Source organism: Drosophila montana, unplaced genomic scaffold (genome assembly GCF_035044405.1).
Source record: "Drosophila montana isolate Dmon_TW-CO22-7 unplaced genomic scaffold, ASM3504440v1 contig_3626_1, whole genome shotgun sequence".
NCBI lineage: Eukaryota > Metazoa > Arthropoda > Insecta > Diptera > Drosophilidae > Drosophila > Drosophila montana.
The window spans coordinates 361,215-384,109 of NW_026998511.1; the positions used below are offsets into that span (position 1 = coordinate 361,215).

Consider the following 22,895-nt stretch of genomic DNA (forward strand, 5'->3'; position numbering starts at 1 on the left):
TGCGATACAATTTCAGCGCCGATCACGTAGTGCAACTGAGTTATCGATAAATTTTCTATAAATATGATTCGCGCGCGCAATTTTTAAATCGGTTCAATCAATTAATCAAAATATGCACACACTTGAAATCGGGCGAAAATTATTTTTATTTCCTAAGAATCAAAATACTAAAAAAAGGTTGGCTAAAAAAATGGTCAATATACAAAATGCGACTGTTTTATTAACTATTTGGCAAGATGTATTTTTCTAATGTTGCCATATTTGCGATACAATTTCAGCGCCAATAACGTGGGGGCAACTTAGTTATCGATAAATCAGCTCAGCAAAAAAGCAAGACACATTTGAAATCCGGTGAAAATTGTTTTATTTCCTAAGAATCATAATACTATTAAAAAAAAAGGTTAGTTTAAAAAATTGTCTATATACAAAATGCGACTGTTTTTCGCTTCTCGGCTACGTGCTGATGCCAATTATCGACTCAATTGAAAAACTCAGCTTGGGCTTCTTGACGACGGGCGTTGGCGTGGGCGTCTGCGTAATGCGCGGCATTGATTGATATGCCTGCCGATGCTGCTCCTGTTGCGCAGCTGCTGTTGCTGCTGCTGCTGCTGCAGCGGCGGCGGCATTGCCCAATAGATCATAAAAGGCGTTGCCAATTGCTGTTGGCGGCGTTGCCAAAGGAGCTGCTGCGCCGCCACAGGCGGAGCTGCCAAGTAGCGTTGTATCCATTGCATAGTTCAGTTCCGGGTCAGCGAACGCGCGTCGCTTGCGCATGCGTTCTAGCAGCGGTGAATTGAACGTGGGAAAGCGCTGCTTGTACTCTGCAAGTGGATATGAGAAGAGGGCGGGAGGTGGGGCATTAGATTTGAAATTACACGCTATAAGTTGTGTAGGCGGGGTAGAGGAGGGGGAGGGGGCTGTGTGTGTGCGTGTGCTAGCGAGCGAGCTCTTTGATCTTGACGTTGGCGTCAAATCTATTGTACAAATTGCTTTCAAATTGTCTCAATTCGTTCAGCACACCGAATATCTACTATGTGGGTGTATACACTCAGAGAAAGAACCAAGTATTGTGTAGTCAAATCAAGTACATTGTACGGGATCATAAATATCTTAACCTGAGAACGCAATTCTTTACCCTAGCCTTATAATCTTTCAATCAGTTTTCAAGCCCATAATTGATACTTAATCAATGAATATTTCGGTATACATATGTACTTGAATTTAGAGTGACAATTTCTCTGAGTGTAGCATGTGGAAATTGAGGCGTAATTTGAGCTGCACAAGCAAAGAACCTAGCATACAGATCCTAGAGCCAAAGACCATAACCAGACAGCACGGCACCAAAATTGTCTGCGTGAATATTTTCGTTTACTTGGAAACCAGATGGAAAAGTTAAATATTCGAAAATGTGCACCCTTGCAACGTTTTGTTGCTTGTTGTCGTTGCCCCGTTGACTTTTGCCACATTTGCCTCAAGAGGTTTTTCCGTTTTCACGTATCGATTTACACAATGCAAAGAAAATTGGGCTTCAACGACGGATTGGACATAACGCTTCAATATGCGTGCATACGACAGGCGTTCAATTACATTGGGTGATTTTTAACAAATTTGTTGCTCTTCTAATTGTTATTGTTGTTTTTGTAAGGAATCAGGCATTTCCTGTCGCTAGCCAGCTCTCACTCCCCCGCTCCCCCGCTCGCTCTCTAGCGCTCTCTCGCGCTCACTCGCGCGCTCTCTTTTCCTCGCCTTGCTCGGGTTACAAGCCTTGCCAGACAGTCTGGCACCGCATGGCGGGCGACTGTCTTGCAACGTTGCTGCTAATTTAGCTATTTTCTAGCTAAATCTAGTATTTTTGGATAGGTAAATAGCTATTAGCTTGTAAACGGACTATTTTGAATGGACAATTTTGCTTTTACGACTTTATGGCCTTTCAGGACTTTTGATTTTTGTGAAATTTGTACTGTTGCCTTTTATAATATAGGTGTATAAAATGGAAAAACAGTTCGGTGTCTTTTTATGGAAGATCATATCGTGTTTTGATCAGCACACTTTGAACTTTCTTCCACTTCTTACCCTCCCTCTATTTAGCCTTTTTTTTTTAAATCGAATTTTTGTCCAGCTCTGAGTGTGACAAATAGCTGCACTTACCTTCCATGGCCGCGGTGATGTGCAACGTGGACTGTTGCAGATTGCGCAGCCGTTGCTTGTAGATGCGCTTCTGGGCGATCAGGGCCTGGCGTGTGCGCAGCGTATTCGCCGCCATGGTGCTGGATTTGGTGGGCGTGGTCAGCGACGTCGCCGGCGACGGCGGTTGCTCCTCATCGCTGGCGATGGGATTGGGCGGTTCAGCGGCATGTGCCTCCAAAGCCTCCATGGTTTGTTGGCGTCGCAACGCCACCTGGGCGGCCATGACGCGCTGCCGATCGACGACCAGCTGGCAATTGGGGCAACAGCATTCGCGCCAGCGGCACAGCTTCTTGTGGCCCTTGACGCACGAGATGACGCCATGATTGCGACAGCGGGCACACTTGGGCGTGCGCAGCATTCGGCGCTCCTTGGAGCTGCCAACCATGTTAACGGCCAGCGAGTGCATCACGTTTTTATTGCCTAGTCGATTGTCAAAGTACAAAGAGAACGTTCTAATCAGTAGCACGGCCAGCTATCAACTGAAAGGATCTCGCGCCACGTTACACACACATTTATCAGGCAAGGACCCGGTCCGGTCCGGTTGATCGCGTCGAGTTGCCGTGAAGTGATTTCTGCTACTTGCCAGACAGTCTGGCAGCGGCGCGAGTCGACGACGACGACGTCAAGTGGTCGCAGATGAATCCCTGCTGCCAGCCCATTGGCTGCTAATCGCTGTGACTAAAAATAGCTGATCCAATGGCAGCACAGCTGGCTGGCATCAGACAAATTGAAATTGGAAATTCAATTGAAAACCGCACAAAGATACAAATGTATCTCTATATCTGTCCAGCTGTCGTCTGCTGCGCGTGTGTGTGTGTGTGTGTGTGTGTCCACAAGAGTATCAATTTTAATTGCTTTGTTTTGTTCGAGACTTTTCACTTCGTATACCCTGTATTCACATTCAAGTCACAATATTCTTTAGTTCTTTAGGCATGAATCTAGAGAAGAGTTCGCGAAATCTTTGAACATTGAAACATTTTAGTTTAACTTCCCTTGCATTTGAATCTATTGTGAATGTATTTAAAGTGAGGTTATATTGAAAAGACTTTGCTCTGATTTATAGCAAAATATTTATGCTTCTTCTTGAGAAAAACAGCAAATAATCTAGATATTATTTGATGGGACTTTAAGTATCTATAATACTCTATTATAATACTCTATAATGAGGAATGAATTTAAAGTTGGGTTAGGTTGAATTCGGTTTTAATTCGAAATAATCGATATCTTATCTTATTGAATCTTCAAGATCTATAATACTCATATATAATGCTCATTTTATGCGACTTTAAAGATCCATAATACTCTATACTCTCTATATATACTCGACAATAGTCTCAGTGCGAGACTTTTCTGTGGACTGCGAATATGCTTTTTCTCCTCTGTGGAAAGAATATGCCAAACCTAGTCTGCAGCTTAAAATCAGGTCTATGTGGTGTCATATACAATCAAATTACAGGGTATACGCCCGTCGAGTAAACACAAGTGGAGCGTGCTTAGTTGTTAATCTTTTTGAATGTTCTTTTGTTTTATTTCAATTCGATTTTTATTTGTATAACAATTTGTAGCATTCGCATATAGATCGTTTACATCTATCCAATATAGATATATATATGTATACATATGTGTATATATAAGGTATATATAGTATGTGTGTGTGTGTGTGTGTGTGTGTGTGTGTGTGTGTAGCACTTAGATGCATGTATGTAAATACAAATATTCAACACGAGAATTATTTAACTAAGTTTTTAACAATCTTGAATTATGTTTTTTCGCTTGATTCTTAGCTAAAGTACAAAACTGATATTTGCATAATTAATTTGTAAGCAATTACAGCTATTTCTTGAATTTTCTTTAAGTTTTCATTTAGATATTAGTTTATCTTCATTAAATATTTTTACTTTTTACTTAGTTGGAATATTAAAGCTGCTAAAGGTTGTGTGCCAGGTTTTTGGATTGATTGGTCATTTATATAGTTCTACTAAAGTTCTTCGATTTCTTCGAATATGCATAGCTATAGATCGTTATAGATATATATAGTATATATACAGGTAAATAGCCTGGGCTCGGTGCGGGTTAACAAAAGGTTCAAACTTGCCGCAATTGTCTGATTTGTGCTTCAAGTTATCAATTTTAACTATACGAAATTGCTTTTTTTTTAATCTCTCCTCTTAAATGCTTGCAAAGTTATTGTCTTTTGCTTTAATTTGTGTGGCTTTCGGTTTGCGATTATTTTGTGAGAAACGAAATATATATATATACATATATATATATATGCCATAAAGTCTATATATTCTGAAACAGAATCGAAAGAAAGAATCGGAAGAATCTTGTGTATATAGCTGCTATACGATGATCATCTCTATATATAGCTTAAATCTCCAGCTGATTCCTGGCAAAATATATATATATATATATATTCTCTTTACCAGACTTGGCGATCTGTAACATTTTTCTACACATTTGACTGCTATATCATATGGTTATTCCTTCAGAATCGCTCGAGGAATAAGTTTTTATATGGAAAACCTTATATGTTATTCCAGATATTCGATATGCCGTCTGCTTTTCGCACATTCTACAAGGGTATTTGGTGTTCGGCCTGCCGAAGTTAGCAAAGTTAGTTCTTTCTTCGGGCTGTTTGGATCGTAAGTAGGTCTTAGGGTAAATGAAATAACGATCGAATCGATCTGATTTATGTGTATTTTGATTATTGTTTCTTTGGTAAATCTTATTTCCACTGAACACGCGGCTTTGACAGCAACTCGAAAACGTTTTCGTTAACTCCAAACTGTGCTAAGTCTGTTGATCCATCGAGTATAATATATATATATATATATATATATATATATATATATATATATATATATATATAACTAGTATAAAACCATTCGTAAATACTTGCTGGCTTTCAAATGAATACAAATACGAATGCGAATACAAATACGACTACGAATACTAATACTAATACGAATACGAATACGAATACGAATACGAATGTGAATACGAATACGAATACGAATACGAATACGAATACGAATACGAATACGAATACGAATACGAATACGAATACGAATACGAATACGAATACGAATGTGAATACGAATACGAAAACGAATACGAATACGAATACGAATACGAATACGAATACGAATACGAATACGAATACGAATACGAATACGAATACGAAAACGAATACGAATACGAATACGAATACGAATACGAATACGAATACGAATACGAATACGAATACGAATGCGAATGTGAATACGAATACGAAAACGAATACGAATACGAATACGAATACGAATGCGAATACGAATACGAATACGAAAACGAATACGAGTTCGAACACAAATACGAATACGAATACGAATACGAATACGAATATGAATATGAATACGAATACGAATACGAATACGCGTTCGAATACAAATACGAATACGAATACGAATACGAATGCGAATACGAATACGAAAACGAATACGAGTTCGAACACAAATACGAATACGAATACTAATAAGAATACGAATACGAATACGAATACGAGTTCGAATACAAATACACATACGAATACGAATACGAATACGAATACAAATACGAATACGAATACGAATACGAATACGAATACGAATACGAATACGAATACGAATACGAAAACAAATACAAATACGAATACGAATACGAATACAATCACAAATACGAATACGAATACGAATACGAATACGAATACGAATACTAATAAGAATACGAATACGAATACGAATACGAGTTCGAATACAAATACACATACGAATACGAATACGAATACGAATACGAATACAAATACGAATACGAATACGAATACGAAAACGAATACGAGTTCGAATACAAATACGAATACGAATAAGAATACGAATACGAATACGAATGCAGGTTCGAATACAAATACGCACATACATTCACATACATCTCGTTTAATTAGCTAAATCTGAATTATTACATATCACATTGCTCGAATCGGGTTTTCCTTCCACGGTTTTATTCATATGCAATTATTTTTTTTCTCCAAATTTTCCTTTTTTTCGCTCGCAACATTTTCCATCTTTGTATTTAAATATTTCAAATATCTTGATTGCCAGAAAACGTTTTATCTATTCATAGAATATAATTGATATATATATTTATATTTATATGTTTATGCATATAATTTATGAGTTAACTTAGTAAAAAGTAGCCAGCATTTTTGTGCAAATGTGCTTCTAACTTTTATACCCTTGCGTGAGACAACTGGATGGTATTAACCGGCTTTGCCCGGGCTAGGTAGGTTATTTGTCACCCAAAAAAATAGCTCATTCATTCAAAAGGTATTTAAAGAAGAAGAAGAAATGCGGAACAGTTCGGATGAGAAACATAAAAGCGCATTCAATTGGAAGTTGTCGAAAATCTTTTCACAAAAGATCGATTGAAATCAGTCAGTCAATCAGTCAATCAGTCAGTCAGTCATTCAGTCAATCGAACAGTCTATCAGTCTGTCAATCAAAAGATCTATCGCAATCACGACTTGCATTCAAGTGAAGGTAATCGAACGTTTCGCCTCAAAAGATCTATCGCAATCAGTCAGCCAGTCAGTCAGTCAATCAGTCAGTCAGTCCGTCAGTCAGTCAGTCAGTTATATATGAGTAGATATATTTCGATCTATGTTATCGAAAATCCCGTCACAAAAGATCTATCGCAATCAGTTAGTCAGTAATTCAATCAGTCCGTCAATCCGTCAATCAATATATATGTAACCTATCTGTGTTATTGAAAGTATCATCACAAAAGATTTATCGCAATCGAGAGTTGCATTAAACTGGAAGTTATCGAAAATCTCGTCACGATAAATCTATCGCAATCAATCGGTCGGTCAGTCAGTCAGTCAGTCAATCAGCGAGTAAGTCAGTCAATCAGTAATATATGAGTAGATATATCCGATCTCTGTTATCAGTTGGAACTATCATTTTGTAACTATCAGACATTTCGAGTTTTTAACTGTATCTTGGAGTATTGCGAGGGTATTTAATATTCGACTTTTCGAAGATCTAGAACTAGCTTATACGCTGATCGATATTTAGCAGCTCGATAATTATCGATAAGTGGTAAATGCTTGATAACAATGCGTGCGTGCAGTATTTAATAAGTACATATATGGTATATTGTGCATGCATACGACTAAATATATATATATTATATAGTATATATATATATATATATATATATGTGTGTGTGTGTGTATATATAACTAGTTAATAGGCTCGATTTGTCCTTTGGTGCGGGGTTTCTGTTAAGTTTGGCTTTAGGAAACTTGTAGAAAAGTAAGAAATTTAGTAAATGCAATGCAGACGCTGCCATCTTGGAGCTGGGACAAGGCCACATGGCAGTTGGATACGGGATGTGGCTGGTGGGTATAGTGTGTGTGGTTTGTGGGCGTGGCTGAGGGCTTGACCGAGGCAGAATGTGACTTCTGTCTAAATGCAATCGCACATCCTTGCATTAAGATGCAACTCTTAATCTGGCTTACGCTTGAGTTCTCGCTGGAGATCCAATTCCAGTTACCATTTCAGTTCCTGCTCCAGTTCTCGCTCCAGTTCCTGCTCCAGTTCTCGCTCCAGTTCTCGCTCAAGTTCCTGCTCAAGTTCCTGCTCCAGTTCTGGCTGCAAGTCTCGCTTAAGCTTTTGCTCCAGTTCCTGCTCCAGTTCTCGCTCAAGGTCTTGCTCTTGCTTCAGTTCTCGCTCAAGTTCTTACCTCAGCTCTGACTTCAGCTCTTGCTCCAGTTCCTGCTCTAGTTCCTGCTCCAGTTCTCGCTCAAGTTCCTGCTTCAGCTATGACTCCAGCTCTCGCTCCAGCTCTTGCTCTAGCTCTCGCTCCAGTTCCTGCTTCAGCTCTGACTCCAGTTCCTGCTCCAGTTCCTGCTCCAGTTCCTGCTATAGTTCCTGCTTCAGCTCTGACTCCAGCTCTTACTTCAGGTCTTACTCCAGATTTTGCTCCAGTTCCTGCTTCAGTTCCTGCTCTAGTTCTCGCTCCAGCTCTAGCTCCACTTCCTGCTTCAGTTCACGCTCCATTTTCTGCTCCCGCTCCAGCTCCCTCACCAGTTGTCGCTCCAACTTCTACAGCCGCAACGCGCCACAGCTCCATCCGTGTCATCCGCCTCACCCGTCTAGACGATGCTATTGCGCTTGGCGCTGGCCCGCTGCAGGGTGCTCTGCATGGCGGCGACAACGGCCTCGGCGCCGCCAATGAAGACGGGCTGATTGGCGGCGCGTCGGAGCACATGCCACATGGCCACCGGCTTGCGCAGCGAGGAGAGCATCTGATGCCAGTGGCGCAGACCCTTGCCGACCGCACAGCTGCCGGCAATGACATGACCCAATGCCACAATCCCGTTGTCCGTGACACCGAACACGGTGAGGCGCAGCTGGACCGTGGTCAGACCCTGGGGCGGCACACTGAAGATCATCGACTCGTTGAAAATGGGGCAGCGATCCTTGCGCTTCAGCGAGGTGCGCTTCTTCAGCACCTTCTTGTCGTTGTTCATCAGATAGACCTAGGTAACAAATCGGACGTGCAGCATGGGCCGACATAAATCAACCGAGCAATCCTCACCTTGACAAACACGTGCTGCACTGCGCCCGATTGCTGCTGCTGCTGCTGCTGCTGCTGCTCCGCTTCCAGGTCCAGCTTGAGATTGCGTCCCTTCACCACGACTATGGTGAGGCGCTCCGCTGTCGGCAGATAGCTCAGCGAGAACATCAGCTCACCCCAGCGGGCATTGCATTTGCGCGAATCGGACAACGGTATCCATGTGGTTATCGGACGCGACATCTCGCCAATCTCCATCTCCGCCTCGCCGATCAGCGTGTGCGCGGGCCCATTGTGGTACAGATGGAACCAGAGCGACCGCCTGCCCGCCTCGCGCTTCAGTCGAAAGTTGAAGCTCTCATTGTACGCTGGCGTCAGCGTTGACCTAACCACCTGACAGGGCGGGCAGAAGAGTGTGAATGCATTAAGAGAGACCTAAGCAGGGTTGGCTTCTTAAGCAAAAGCTTTAAGGTGAGCTTTAAGACTACAAATTGCTGCAGGAAGTTGGCGAGAGCAGCTTCAAAGAAGTGAATTAACACATAATCAAACGTATAATTTACTAAAGTGCCTTAATTGTTCAACAGGGCTTTGCTGAACAGTTTTAGTTCAAGTGAAAAGAGCTTTAAGGTGAGCTTTAAGTCTACAAATTGCCGGCAAAAGCAGCTTCAAAGAAGTGAATTAACAGTTAATCAAACGTATAATTAACTAAAGTGCCTTAATTGTTTAACAGGGCTTTGTCGAACAGTTTTAGTTTAAGTGGAAAGAGCTTTAAGGTGAGCTTTAATGCCAAAAATTGCAACAGGAAGTTGGCGAGAGCAGAAGAAGTGATCAAACGTTAAATTAACTAAAGTGACTTAATGGTTCAACAGAGCTTTGTCGAACAGTTTTTATTGAAGCTTTAAGGTGAGCTTTAAGAGAGCTTCATGAGCTTAAAGGAGACTTTAATAGTTTTTAGTCACTTTTCTATTTTGTACAGCAATACAAAGCCGGGTAGGCGGTCGGGTAGCCTCGTCTAAAGCATTCTTACTTGTTTGAAGTTCGCTTTAAGCTTAAAGCTCTAACTAGCTATAACTGAGAGCTAAAACGGAGAGCATTTAAAGAGCTTTACGAAATTTTTTAAAGCCCTTTTCTAACACTGCGAAAGTCTCTTCTAACGCAACTTGGCTAGATGCAATAAAGCATCTCCCCTTTCAGCTTTCATTATATTCTCATTCTTAAAGCACAAGCTTTTATTATCCTTGTATCCTTCTTCTTAAAGCTCATTAGAGCGAAAGGTTCTCTTAAACCTTAAAGCTTTAATAAAGCTCAAGCTTTTATTATCCTTGTATGCTTTTTTGCCAAATTTCCAAATCTGAAGCTCACTTAAAGTCGTTTGAGCTAAAAGCTCCCTTAAAACTTAAGGCTTTCTTAAAGCTCAAGATTTTCTTATCCTTGTATTCTTCTTCTTTACTATTATGTTCATTCTCAAAAGGTCAAATCTGAAGCTCACTTAATGTCGTTTGAGCTAAAAGCTCCCTTAAAACTTAAAGCTTTCTTAAAGCTCAATTGGACGACTATAAAGGACTCCATTGGTAGCCTTGGGCTAGGCAACCTTTGGAGCTGAAAGCTCTCTTAAGCCTTAAAGCTTTCTTAAAGCTCAAAGCTCGTGTGGACGACTATAAAGGACTCGATTGGCAGCCTTTCACTCACCTTGGTCTGCATGCCGCCCGCATGATCGGGCACCAGGTAGATGCGCACGAATGTGTCCAGCGAGTCGAGGCCCATGCTGAGCGGACAGATGAGTCCCTTGGCCTCCAGCACGCTGACCGTCAGCTCCAGCTGCTCCTCGTTCTGGCTGCTGTTGCTGCTTTTGTGCCTGAAAGATGAGTGTCGCATGCATCAAATGGATTTTCATTTAGATGAATGGGCACTCACATGTCGTACTGCAGGCTGACGCAGAGATAGCCCGTGATTTGCGTATAGGGCTGATCGAGCTGATCGAGGCACAGCGACGATGCGTCCGAGTTGACCGAATCGCAGGAGATCGCGTGCTCCAAATGGATGCCCTCAATCGAGCCGTCCAGCGAAATTTGCGAGCTGTTCCGCCTGCCCAGGCCCAGGCTGATGCTCGAATCCTGCCGGAGCAGCGAGCGACCAAAGCACCAGGTCGAGTTGCCGTTGCCGTTGCCGTTCCCATTCGCGGCGCCATGTCCATTGGGCAGCTTGCGGAACAGATAATCCTCCGAGATGGTCTTCTGCAGCATGTGCGGCCCCTTGACGCGCTGCGTCAGCCCCGTGAACGGATTGTTGGCATTGTGCAGCTTGAGCAGGCGGCTGGACAGGCTCTGGCCATGCACGAAGGGATTGCCATTGTGCGGCGGATCTGCCGTCGGCGGCGGCAATTGCTCCGTGGATTCGCACAGAAAGGGATTCGTGCTCGAATTGCGACGCTTTAGCGCCGGCGGACGACGCTCCGGCTGGTGCTGGGATTCGGACTGGGACAGCGATTGGGATTGGGATTGGGTCGGTGCGGCCTCTGTGCTGCGATTGATGCCCTGCTGCAGCGACACCTGCCGCTTGGCAATGGGACGCGGTATGGCCGTCGCGGAGAGCGTCACCGACGCGGATGTCGTTAGTCGCGGCGGCGGCGGCGCCTCCAGCGGCTGCGGCAGAGCAGCCGCAGCCGCAGCCGCAGCCGTAGCTGGTCGCGGGCAGGAGCGCGGCTCCGTCGTGGGCGAGTCCAGCTCATTGATCTGGCTGAAGGAGAAGGTGACCGTCTTGCTGCTTGGCCCGGCGCTGTTCGGTGCCGGCGCCGGCGCTGGGCGCAGCGGCTGCGGCGGAATGCTGACATCCGCCTGCGGCAGATTCCACAAAGGTGTCGTCGTCGTCGTCGTCATGTTCTCGCCTCCATTGCCCAGCAGCAACTGTTGCTGCTGCTGCTGCTGCTGGTGGTGGTGTTGTTGCAGCTGCAGCAGCTGCTGCTGGGAGCGATTGTGGTCGTCCTTGTCAATGGTATCGAAGCGCTTGAAGCTGCCGCTGGTGCTCAGCAGAAACTCGGAGCCGGATTGTATCTGCGGGCAGTAAAGTGATTAAATATGGGCTCAGCTGCAGCTGGAGCTGCGCTACTCACGCTGGCCATGTAGCCGTTGGCATGGAACAGCTTGTGCTTGGACAGGCCAATTTTCTCCTCCTTGCTGGAGCGCATTCGCATCCAGCTGGCGGCACGCGGACCCAAACAACGGCACACCAACAGCACGCACATCACCAACACCATCAGCAGCAGCAGCAACAGCCCCAGGCTGGTCAGCGACGTCAGCGACATGGATGCGCTGTCCATAGCCGGCTATAGCCGGGTAACTAGTCAGCCAGGTAGGTTAGCAGCAGCTGATTGCGGCGTGCATTTCCTCTGGGTTGTAGGCTGGAACGGGCATGGAATATCCTTGGAATTAGACAAGGTTGCGCCAAAGCAGCTGCCGGCTTGGCTTCAGATACAAGCCGTATTTATCGCTCAGCCCTTGGGTCCGATTGGGACATCCGACTTCCCTGCTGCTTGCATAGAGGTAAACCCTTTCGATCTGCCACCATGGAGAAATCCTTTGTCGCTCCGCTTCTCTAGGAAGCTCCAAGACCTTGACTATTCCTCCCTATGTCGGGACATCCGACTTCCCTGCAGCTTGCACAGAGGCAAACCCTTCCGACCTGCCTCCATGGAGAAATCCCTTGTCGCTCCGCTTCTCTAGGAAGCTCCAAGACATTGACTATTCCTCCCTATGTCGGGACATCCGACTTCCCTGCTGCTTGCATAGAGGTAAACCCTTCCGACCTGCCGCCATGGAGAAATCCTTTGTCGCTCCGCTTCTCTAGGAAGCTCCAAGACATTGACTATTCCTCCCTATGTCGGGACATCCGACTGCTGCTTGCATAGAGGTAAACCCTTCCGACCTGCCTCCATGGAGAAATCCTTTGTCGCTCCGCTTCTCTAGGAAGCTCCAAGACATTGACTATTCCTCCCTATGTCGGGACATCCCACTTCCCTGCTGCTTGCATAGAGGTAAACCCTACCGACCTGCCTCTAGGGAAGCATCCTTCGGCTATTCCACCTTCCTTTCTGCGCTGTATCTATTACTTAGCACTACCTCCTTCCTTATGATTTACCTCCAGTTAAATGCCACCCATCCTACCTATCGTAAGGCTACCCCACTCTTGCTGCTGTCACTCAGGGGAAAACCATTTGCTCTGCCTCGTCTTTATAAAACGCATTCTTATTTGGACCATTCCTTCACTTTGTTAAGAATCATTCTTATTTGGACGATTCCTTGACTTAGTTTCATTCGCTGTATGCCCCCTCTCGACAGGAAGAGTTTCCCAGTCGGAACATTGCCTCCTTTTTCTTTAGGAATACTTTCTTCCCTACCTCGACAAAAGTATCTCTACTTCTGGTCATGAGGGGAAGCCCATCCCCTTCGCCTTGGGCACCCGCTTGCTGTGGTGTCCTTCACCAGTCCATTTTAATATCTCTTGCCTCTTCTTATCCTTCAGACAACCCTTTTGACACTACCTTCCCTCTCTCTCTGGGCATCACCTCCTCCTGCCACGTGTTTACTTCTCAGTGAAAGGCATCCCTTCTGGTACTTACCTACCCCAATTCACTCCCCTCGATGGACGACCTGCTACTATTCGGGTAAACCTTTCTATTGTCTATCGGTAGCTACCCCGCCCCGTTGGGAAAAACCCTTGAGCACGCGCTCAGCTCCAATCTGTGACCACTTGGCACAGTTTTTTCAGCGCTCTTTCGTACGCAAACTTAAAATTAAACCAAAAACTTTTCATGCGAAAACGATGAGAGGGAATGTCCAAGACGCAGAGGGAACAATGGGAAAGGAGTGACGGGCGACACTTTCATCTAGCATCGCCTTACATCAGCCCAGCCAGAAGACGGCATCCCAGCTCGTATCATGTCCTATAACTGTGTGCGGCAGGTGTCTGTCTCTATTTCTATTTATATTTCTATTTCTATTTTCATTTCTATTTTCATTTCTATACAGCCTCACCGGACAAGCTACCCCACCTTCCCCCAGCGACCGTTTGTCAGCTGACAGTTGACAGTTTCTTGATTGAATTTGTAACCAAAGCTGCAGCATTTCCACTTCAAAGACCAAACAGCCGTCATCGGGCAGCAGCCAGCCCAAACGCGTCACGTTGACAATGGATCAAAACTATGCCTCAAATTGAAAGTGGCCAAAAGTGTGCTTAATGTTCTCAAGACTCTTAATCCTAGTCCTCCTCTGTCTACTCCTCCGTCAACTCCTCCACAGTCTCCTCTGCCTCCTCCTCCTCCTCTGCCTCTGCCTCCTCCTCCGTCTCTGCCTCCTCCTCCTAGGCACTATCTTTTCACAGCTAATTTAAGAGCTAAGATGCCTTCATCCTTTATCTTCACGGCATATTCATGAAAATTCCGCTCCTCTCTGGGTTAAGTTATTTGAATTATCAATTATACTCAATCCAATATTTGTATACCCTTGTAGAAGGTATTATAATTTTGTATAGAAGGAGACATCTCCGACACCATGGGGTATATATATTCTTGATCAGGATCTGCAGCTGACTTGATGTCCGTTCCTCCGCCTTTCTGTTTCTATGCGAACTTGTCTCTCAGTCTTAAAGCTATCGTCTTAAAACTTTGCATAGGTCCGTCATTCTGTTACGGGCAGTTCATATATCGAATCCGGATCGGACTACTATATCATACAGCTGCCATAGAAACGATCGGTCGATAGGTAGGTTTTTGTATGGAAAACTTTTTTATTTATCGAGATAACGTCAACAAACTCAAGGTGATTTAGTTACATTATGATCCTCATATATACATATATATATATCGGACTACTATATCATATAGCTGCCATACATAAGACCTATGGGTATATAGGATATTACCATTTTTACATGAATTTTGACCAAGGATAATGTTGCCAGATTTAGATGCCAAATTGATCTAGAGGCCAAACCTAGAACAAGACTACGAACCCAATGAAAATCGGGTGAGTTTTGACCGAGTTATGGGGGTGGGAATTTTCGACCTATGTCTACATACATATATAGGACATTTTAAGGGGACCAATTTTACATGAATTTCGACCAGAAATAGTGTTACCAGATTTGGATGCCAAGTTGATCTAGGGGCCAAACCATGACCAAAGAGCCAAATCTCGTGGAAATCGGATGAGTTTTGGCCAAGTTATGGGGCTGAGAATTTTTGACCTATGTCTATATAGAATATTTGAGAGTACCACAGCACTAACATAACTCTATAGCTTTTTAACAGATCAAAGTCTGTTATATGACAGCTGCAGCGAGGGCGTGGCAATGCACACCGACACGCGGGCTCTAACTGTTGTGTTCACACATACATACACATGTATATACATATATATAAATAAGAGCAAAGTTAATCCCATCTGAGCTGGTCACATTCACAGCTGACATCATCTTGTCATAATTACGCTACTCTTCTTGCTCTGCTTCCTCTTCTTGGCTGAAAGCCCATTAGCCCCCAATATGGGCACTTTCTGGCCTGCACCCGCAACCCGCTCGCAGCCTCCCAGGGATAGTAAGGGGGCGCGGGGCGCGGGGCGCGGCGACTACCGACAAATGGCCCCGTTTCGCACTTAACTGTCAACAAAAAATACTAAAAATTGCATTTCGGTAACGAAAATTGCAGGCGGCGGCATTTTATTTTAATTATGCAGCGACATAAATGCATTATAATTAAATAAGCGTTTAATAAGCCCGCATACAAAGAGAGCAGCAGTGAGCGAAACAGAGAGAGAGAGACTGAGAGAGAGAGAGAGAGAGAGAGAGTGAGATGGCAGCCATTTTGGCATCCCAAGTAACTGCAGAACTTTTGCAGCAGCAGCAGCAACAACAACAGCTACTTTTCATTAACCTACTGCGAGGTCATTCCACTGTGCACAGTGTGACAAATATGCAGAAAAAATTTGTTACATATATTGAACGTAACTTTGAAAAGTCAGCAGTCTGCAACAACATCTAGTGTTGTAAAGCTAAAGATATACATGTATAGAGGTATTTTCTTCTAAAGTCAAGTTGGGCACTCTTAAACAAAGATGGAGAAATTAAAAAAAAAAAGGTAGATAGTCAATTAAAGAGCATTCCAATATGCTATTAACTTATAAAACTTATCCGGCTGATTTATGTATGTGCCAGACGAAGACAATGTTAGGTGAATGATGTATAGGCTGATGGGCGGGGGGCGGGGGGCGGGGTTGTTGATTGGGGCGAAGGCAAGTGACCTGCTTTTGGCTGGACAGTGAAACACGGTTGGTCCAATTGGCAGCCAAATGAGTTTCGGTCACGTCAGACAGTCGTAGCTCAAAGCCAAAACATTTGATAGTATTCACACACACGCACACACACACACACACACACACACGCCAGCTATTTAAGAGCGAAAGTTGGAGGGAAAAAAGAATCCAGCGAAAGTCAAAGCAATCAAAAGTGAGAGGCAGAAGATAACACAAAATTGGAGCATGTTGGCGGAAGTAGAGACACGCACACATACACACACACACACACACACACACACGCACGCACCCACACACGAGCAATTACATTGCGGAAAATGCAAGTAGCTCGTTTTATTTAAGCTGCTTTGACTTTCGCTTTGCTACAAGTTGCACGCACAAAAATGTATTTCGCCACAAAACCAAAATCAAAGTACATTTATTTCATAAATGAAACATATGTATATATATTGCAATATTTCGCATTTTTTCTCACTCACTTCAAGCTTAATTACCCAAATTTTCACTTTACTGCGCACTTGTTTTATATATGTATATAGTTTTTATTTTATTTAGGTTTTTTTTGTTTTTAATTATGTTACTTTAAATTCCGCTTCACAATATCACAGGGCGCCACAAGCAAAAGGTAACAGTAAATTTGGGCAAAGTACGCGTATTAACAATAACAAAGGCCGCGATGCTGCTGGCGTTAATAACAAGAAACACAATAACAACAACAACGACAACAACAAGAACGAGAACTGCAACAACAAGAGCAGCAACAAAAACAATGGCAACGCGAACAGCAGTTGCTGGCAGAAGCTGAGCAACGGCAATTGGCCAATTGTGTGCGTAACGCATCGTCCATGGCGTTGTCCATACTGGGCGACGTCGCGCGGCCAACTGAGCGAGCGAACGCGCCCAAAAGCAGGCTACGATTCGCAGCTTACGCAGCGTATGCGCATTATTGAAGAGCTTGCAGGTGAGTCTCTCTTTTCAGGCTCTCTCTTACAGCTGTAAAGCTTTCGTTTGTGTCCGCGCTAAGCAAGCTTTAATTCGACCTATTTTGAGTGGTTTGCGAACAGGCTTTGGGACAAAGTTCATTTGCTATAAATTGGTAAGTGGTTGCTAACTTGGCTAGCCGGTGTGGATTGTAAGTTGGATAGTAGTTCCACACTTGACGAAACTCACGTTTATTTTAACGAATTTGCTACATTTAACGAATATGCTTAACAGAGGCTCACTCAACGAAATGTTAAGCAAAAACAATTATTTGGACACAAACCAGCCTAGCTGGTTTTTTAATTAAAAATTAAAAAATTAAATTGCTTAATCAAAAAATTTGTTCAAGTAGAAAAGTTCAGATAATATAAATATATTTATCAATAATTGAATTTATGCAAATTCAATTATTAAATATTTAATAATAGTTTTTTTTTTATTTTTTTTTAATTATAAAACTTTAAAATTGAGGCCATTCGGAAAATAGAAGATATTTTGATGAGACAAGTTTTTATATTGAATTTTTAGATTAAATAAATAATTTGTATACATAAATTATAACTTTAAAAAAAAATTGAAAAAAAAATACCAAATAATTCGCAAGCCGAAATCTTGCCCAAAATTTATAGCATATTTATAAGGGCGATCCTCGGCGCAGGCACAGGGTGACTCACTGTCAATTTGATTTGTGGCCCGCTTGAAAAGTGAATTTGTGCTGATTATTGTTAATATAAATAATCATGTGCTCAAAGCGATTAAATTGTGTTATTTTAGCAACATTTTCACAGCTGCAATCAACTGTTGAGGAACTGATTTGCATTTGCTTGGCCAAAATTGTAGATAGCATTTCGATTTAGCCTGGCTTAGTTTCGGGCTTTGTTTGGCCGAATTCGCAATTGAGGCCTGCAACAACAATAAGAACAATCCGAACAATTACAGCAATAACAGTAACAAAGCAATTGAAACAAATTTGTATAATTCCAGCGCTGCTGTCGAAAAGTTGAAGAGTCAAAGCAAATAAATTGCGCAAATTCGAATTGTGCGAATAAAGCGAGACACACACACACACACACACACACACAGGCACACACAAATACATGGAAACGCATTTACATTCCTTTTGTGTTTATGCTTGTTTAATGTACACAATAATGGGAAATTGTAAATTATTTCAATGCAATTTCAATTGAATTTCTGGCAACTCTGCCGCCCGTCCCTCCCTCCCCCCCCCCCCCTCTCCCGCAACAATTGGCTAACTTTGCGCGTAAAGTTTTTCGTACACAAATACATAAAAATATGTATACACCAATTGATGAGAAATTTTGTATAAATTGCCAAAATGCAGCTGCAACGAAAAATCTGTTGCAATTGTTGGCATTGGACAACAGCGTCGAAAGTTTTAAGTGAGTGGGAGATTTGCACAAATTACTCGCATTATTATTAGTGGCTGGCAATTGGGCAACGCCGGCAACGCCGGCAACGAGCACAGGGCGAACCGGCTACAGTCGATGCCAGCAGCTTCTGTTGTGTGTCCAATTACGGCAACAGCGCCTAATGAATGCCATGAATGCAAGCTGATTTTAATTGTAATTATGAATATGCCATTCAAAGTGGCTGAGCTGTCCATCATTCACTCATTCATTCCATTTTCGATTTAGCTGGCCACGCCACAGGCCACGCCACGCCTCCATTTCTGATCAAATAGGGAGTACTTCGTGCTCTGATTGTATAAGCGTAAATGTTTATGTGCCTCAGGCCGGCAGTTACATTAGCCAGAGCATATTTTGGGCCAGTTGCATAAAGAAGATTCATTCATTCGATGTGATGTGATCATAATTGGATGAACGCCACACCGAGGTCACCCTGTGGCCGGCCGGCAGTGTGGCAACGCCTACAACGGATAAACAAGATAATCCAGTAAATATATCATGAATGCAAGCAGCACAATTCCGAATAACTGTACAGCTGCTCACATGCTCAACTTGCACACACACACACACAGGCACGGACTCAATAAAGTTTAGCATAGTTATCTGGGCGTTGTTGCATAGCAAAACTGGCAAAAGTTATTAAAATCAACAGCAATAAATTAGCATGCTTTTGCGTTTTATCGTATAAACAGCAATGCCCGCACCAATACCAGCACACTTGCAAGTAACTGTCTGCGTGCGTGCGTGCGTGTGTGTGTGTGTGTGTGTGTGTGTGTGTGAGCTACATAGATGCAGCAGTCGCCGAAGAAGAAGAAGCAGAAGCAGAAACAGAAACAACAGCAGAAGGGCAGCGGGGCAGCGGGGCCGATCGCATTTTCGGGCCAAAACACACACACAAAATTCACATAAATCAGGGCCAAGCAAAGACAAGTGCCAAGTGCAAAGAATTCGCCGCCACCCGCCAGAAATTGGATGACTGACTGACTGGGCAATGGCCGAATATAAATACAGACAATATTACAACATTCTTTTTCTTAGTATTTTTTTTTGTTCATCTTTCTTTTTTGGGCACACTGAAATTTATGCAAACTAATTGTCAACAATAGGAAGAGAGAGAGAGAGAGAGAGAGAGAGACGCAAAGACTGCGTAAGTAAACCAAGTTTTGACTTTGACCCACAGCGAAACCAATTGCGTTGCGATGTTCTCTTTAGCTTTAGCGATGGGCACGTGTCGCAAACACGACACGACACGACACGACACGACATGCATAACAAGACGATTGGGCAACACGATACGACACGCATATGCACGTGGCAGAGCCACGTTCGCATCAAAAGCTAATCAGTACAAAATTATGTTTTATTGCTTCTGTTTCATAATTCTTTCATTATTATACCCTGAACCCATTGAAAATGGGTAAAAGGGGTATTATGTGCTTGTGCAAATGTATGTAACAGGCAGAAGGAAGCAGCTCCGACCACATAAAGTATATATATTCTTGATCAGCATCAACAGCCGAGTCGATCTAGCCATGTCCGTCTGTCTGTCCGTCTGTCTGTCCGTCTGTCTGTCCGTCCGTCCGTTCGTATGTATGAACGCAAGGATCTCGGAAACTATTAGAGCTAGAGACTTGAAATTTTAGCTGTAGGTCCTCCTAGTGCCCGCGCAGATCGAGTTTGTTTCTGATATTCGATAACTTGCTCCGTTTCCAAGCTATCGATAAAAATCGATATCGAAATCCTGTTTTTTGGGCAATTTTGGTAAATAATAAGAGCTAAAATCACCAAACATGACATGTAGCTTCAAGAATAGTATATATATATATCAAGTGTCTTTCATTTTATACCTATATCGCCTGTTGGAAGAAGAGGGATCAGGGTATCCCCAAGTCGGGAGTTCCCGACCAGAACCTCTTACTTGTTTTACCTTGCAATATTTCTCATATTTCATGGACACGAAATTTGATTTTCATTTTAATCGAAAACTCGATAGACGACATGACAAACTCTTGTTCTTTGGTATGGGATCACGCACCATACCCCCCCCCCCCCTCCCCTTTGCCACTTTCCCCCCTCTCCGACAATCGCGTCTTGCTCCTTGATGTCTGCTGCAGCACAATGCAGCACGAATGCGAATGCGATATTATCTCGACATTAATTGCATAATAAAGCACTTTTAATTAGGTTTCGCACAGAGCGCGAGCTCCCGCAATGAAGGGTCGACGCAACTGATGACAGAGTAAGGGGGGGGGGGGGGGGGTGTAGGGGCGGTAGTCAGGCACGCCCATGCGTAATAAGAAGCTGAAACTGAAACCAAATTGCAGCACACGATGAAAAACTTATTTAAAACAAATGCGTAACTTGCCGTCGGGTAAAAGTGCAGAACAGTTTAGTAAGAGGGAAAGTCAGTAAATCAAATAGAGAGCAAGGAGAGCAAGGTTATACCGAAAAATGGCAGAGGAAAAGATGAGCAGTAAGAAAGTATGAGGGGTGGAGAGAGAGGAAGAGATAGAGAAAGAGAAAGGCTATGAGAGGCGGGCAGAGAGAGTGAATAAAAAAGAGAGAGAGGAGGAGAGTGGCTAAGAGAGAGAGAGAGAGAGACAGAAAGCGAGAGGTAGAGTGGCTAAGAGACACAGAGAGAGAGAGTGAGAGAGATAAGGTAAGAGAGGAAGCGGGAGGAAGAATAAGTGGTCAAGAGAGAGAGAGGGGGAGACGGAGAGAGAGTGAAAGTTGGTAATAGAGAGAGAGAGAGAGAGAGAGAGAGAGAGAGAGAGCGAGAGAGACAGAGAGCGAGAATAAGAGATAGCGCGGGAGAGAGGGAATGAGAGAGAGAGGAGAGTGTGTAACAAAGAGAGAAAGAGAGAGAGAGAGAGAGAGAGAGAGGGGAGAAAGAGTGAGAGGGAGAGATAGAGTGGCAAAGAGACACAGAGAGAGAGAGGCTAAGCGACGCGGGGAGAAAGAGAGGCTAAGAGAGAGACAGGGAGAGTGGGTAGGAGGGAGGGAGAGTGGATAAGAGAGAGACAGAGAATAAGAGGGAGGGAGAGAGAGGGAGGGTAAGAGGGAGGAAGAAAGAGAGGTCAAGAGAGGGAGAGGGGCAGAGAGAGAGAGGAGAGAGAGTGAAAGTTGGTAATAGGTAAAGAGAGAGCGAGAGGGAGAGAGAGAGGAGAGTGGGTAACAGGGAGAGAGAGAGGGGCGAGAGAGTGAGAGGGTAAGAGGGAGGAAGATCGAGTGGGTAAGAAATAGAGAGATAGGATGAGAGAAAGAAAGTCTAATAGAGGCGGAGAGAGAGAAAAGATAAGAGATCGAGAGGGAGAGTGGGTAAAAGTTAGAGAGATATGGTAAGAGAGAGGGAAGGAGATTGGGAAAGAGAGAGAGCGAGAGTGATTGGGTAAGAGAAAGATATAGGGTGAGTAAGTGGGAGAGGGCATGTTAGATATAGATAGAGAGAGAGTCTGAGAGAGAGAGAGAGAGATCGGAAGAAATGGATAGAGTGAGGGAGTGTGTGAGAGAGGGAAAGAGAGAGAGAGAGAAAATATAAATAAAAACCGTGCGGGTAAGAAAGAGAGAGAGAGAGTAAGCTGGTAGAAGGGAGAGAGAAAGTGGGTAAGAGAGGGAAAGACAGAAAGTAAGAAGAAGAGAGAGAACGAGATATAAGGTAGCAGAAGGAAATAGAGAGAGGGAGAGAGCAGTTAACACAGATAAAGAGAGAGAGCCAGAGAGTAGGTACGAGAGAAAGAGAGAGTCGGGGTAAGTTAAAGTGAGAAAGAATGTGTACAAAAGAAAGTGAGATAGAGAGAGAGAGAGAGTGAAAGAGAGAGAGCGAGTTAAAGAGCGAGAGCGAGCTAAGAGAGAGAATAAGAAATAGAGTAAATGGGATGATAAGGCGAGAGAGAACAGGGGTTGCAAGGAGAGAGTGGGTAAGGTAGAGAGAGAGAGAGAGAGAGAGAGACAGAGCAGTTAAGTTAGAGAGAGGAGTGTAAGGGAACGAGAAAGGAAGTGAGCGTAAATGAAAGAGAGACAGTCGAAGATCGAGAAACTAAGAGACAGTGAAAAAATTCGAGACAGAGAATGCGTGACAAAGTTAAGGAGAGAGAAAGTAAGAGACAATGAGAGAAAAAAATAACGTTCGAAAGAGAATGAGGGAGAATGATCGGGATAGCGAGAGGTGAGTAAGAGAGGGTGAGTTACTCAGCCAAAAAGAAAGAGTAAGATGGCAACAACAATGCGAATTCAAGGAGAAATGATGGAGAGAGAAAGAGAAAGAGTTCATGTGAGAGGAAAGTAAAGAGAAAATAAGTAAGGGAGAGCAAGAGCAAAAGTTGAAAAGAAAAAGTGCGAGAGAGAGGACAGATAGATACAAGTAGAATTTGAGAGAGAAACAGAGAGAGAGTTAGTG

The 22,895-nt window shown here is 43.5% G+C and overlaps 2 protein-coding genes across 2 annotated transcripts; both read right to left on the reverse strand.

Moving 5' to 3' along the window:
- Window positions 1-414: 414 nt before the first annotated feature.
- dmrt11E (doublesex-Mab related 11E) lies at window positions 415-3,263 on the reverse strand. The gene is made up of 2 exons (XM_064692670.1): window positions 2,149-3,263; window positions 415-821 (listed from the first exon to the last, which is right to left on the reverse strand). The coding sequence occupies exons 1-2, from the start codon at window positions 2,591-2,593 to the stop codon at window positions 454-456; spliced, it is 813 nt and encodes a 270-aa protein (XP_064548740.1). The 5' UTR covers window positions 2,594-3,263; the 3' UTR covers window positions 415-453.
- A 4,178-nt stretch (window positions 3,264-7,441) lies between these two features.
- Window positions 7,442-12,267, reverse strand: Syt12 (Synaptotagmin 12). The gene is made up of 5 exons (XM_064692605.1): window positions 11,894-12,267; window positions 10,699-11,834; window positions 10,474-10,639; window positions 8,809-9,177; window positions 7,442-8,749 (listed from the first exon to the last, which is right to left on the reverse strand). The coding sequence occupies exons 1-5, from the start codon at window positions 12,098-12,100 to the stop codon at window positions 8,363-8,365; spliced, it is 2,265 nt and encodes a 754-aa protein (XP_064548675.1). The 5' UTR covers window positions 12,101-12,267; the 3' UTR covers window positions 7,442-8,362.
- Between the last annotated feature and the right edge of the window lie 10,628 nt (window positions 12,268-22,895).

Bases quoted from the DNA above. Each gene is read 5' to 3' on its own strand.
- dmrt11E (XM_064692670.1), bottom strand. From the start codon at position 2,593: ATGCACTCGCTGGCCGTTAACATGGTTGGCAGCTCCAAGGAGCGCCGA. The intron at 822-2,148 runs GTAAGTGCAGCT...ATCCACTTGCAG, and splicing joins CATCACCGCGGCCATGGAAG to AGTACAAGCAGCGCTTTCCC.
- Syt12 (XM_064692605.1), bottom strand. From the start codon at position 12,100: ATGGACAGCGCATCCATGTCGCTGACGTCGCTGACCAGCCTGGGGCTG. The intron at 9,178-10,473 runs GTGAGTGAAAGG...CCGCCCTGTCAG, and splicing joins CGGGCGGCATGCAGACCAAG to GTGGTTAGGTCAACGCTGAC. The intron at 8,750-8,808 runs GTGAGGATTGCT...TTTGTTACCTAG, and splicing joins TGCAGCACGTGTTTGTCAAG to GTCTATCTGATGAACAACGA.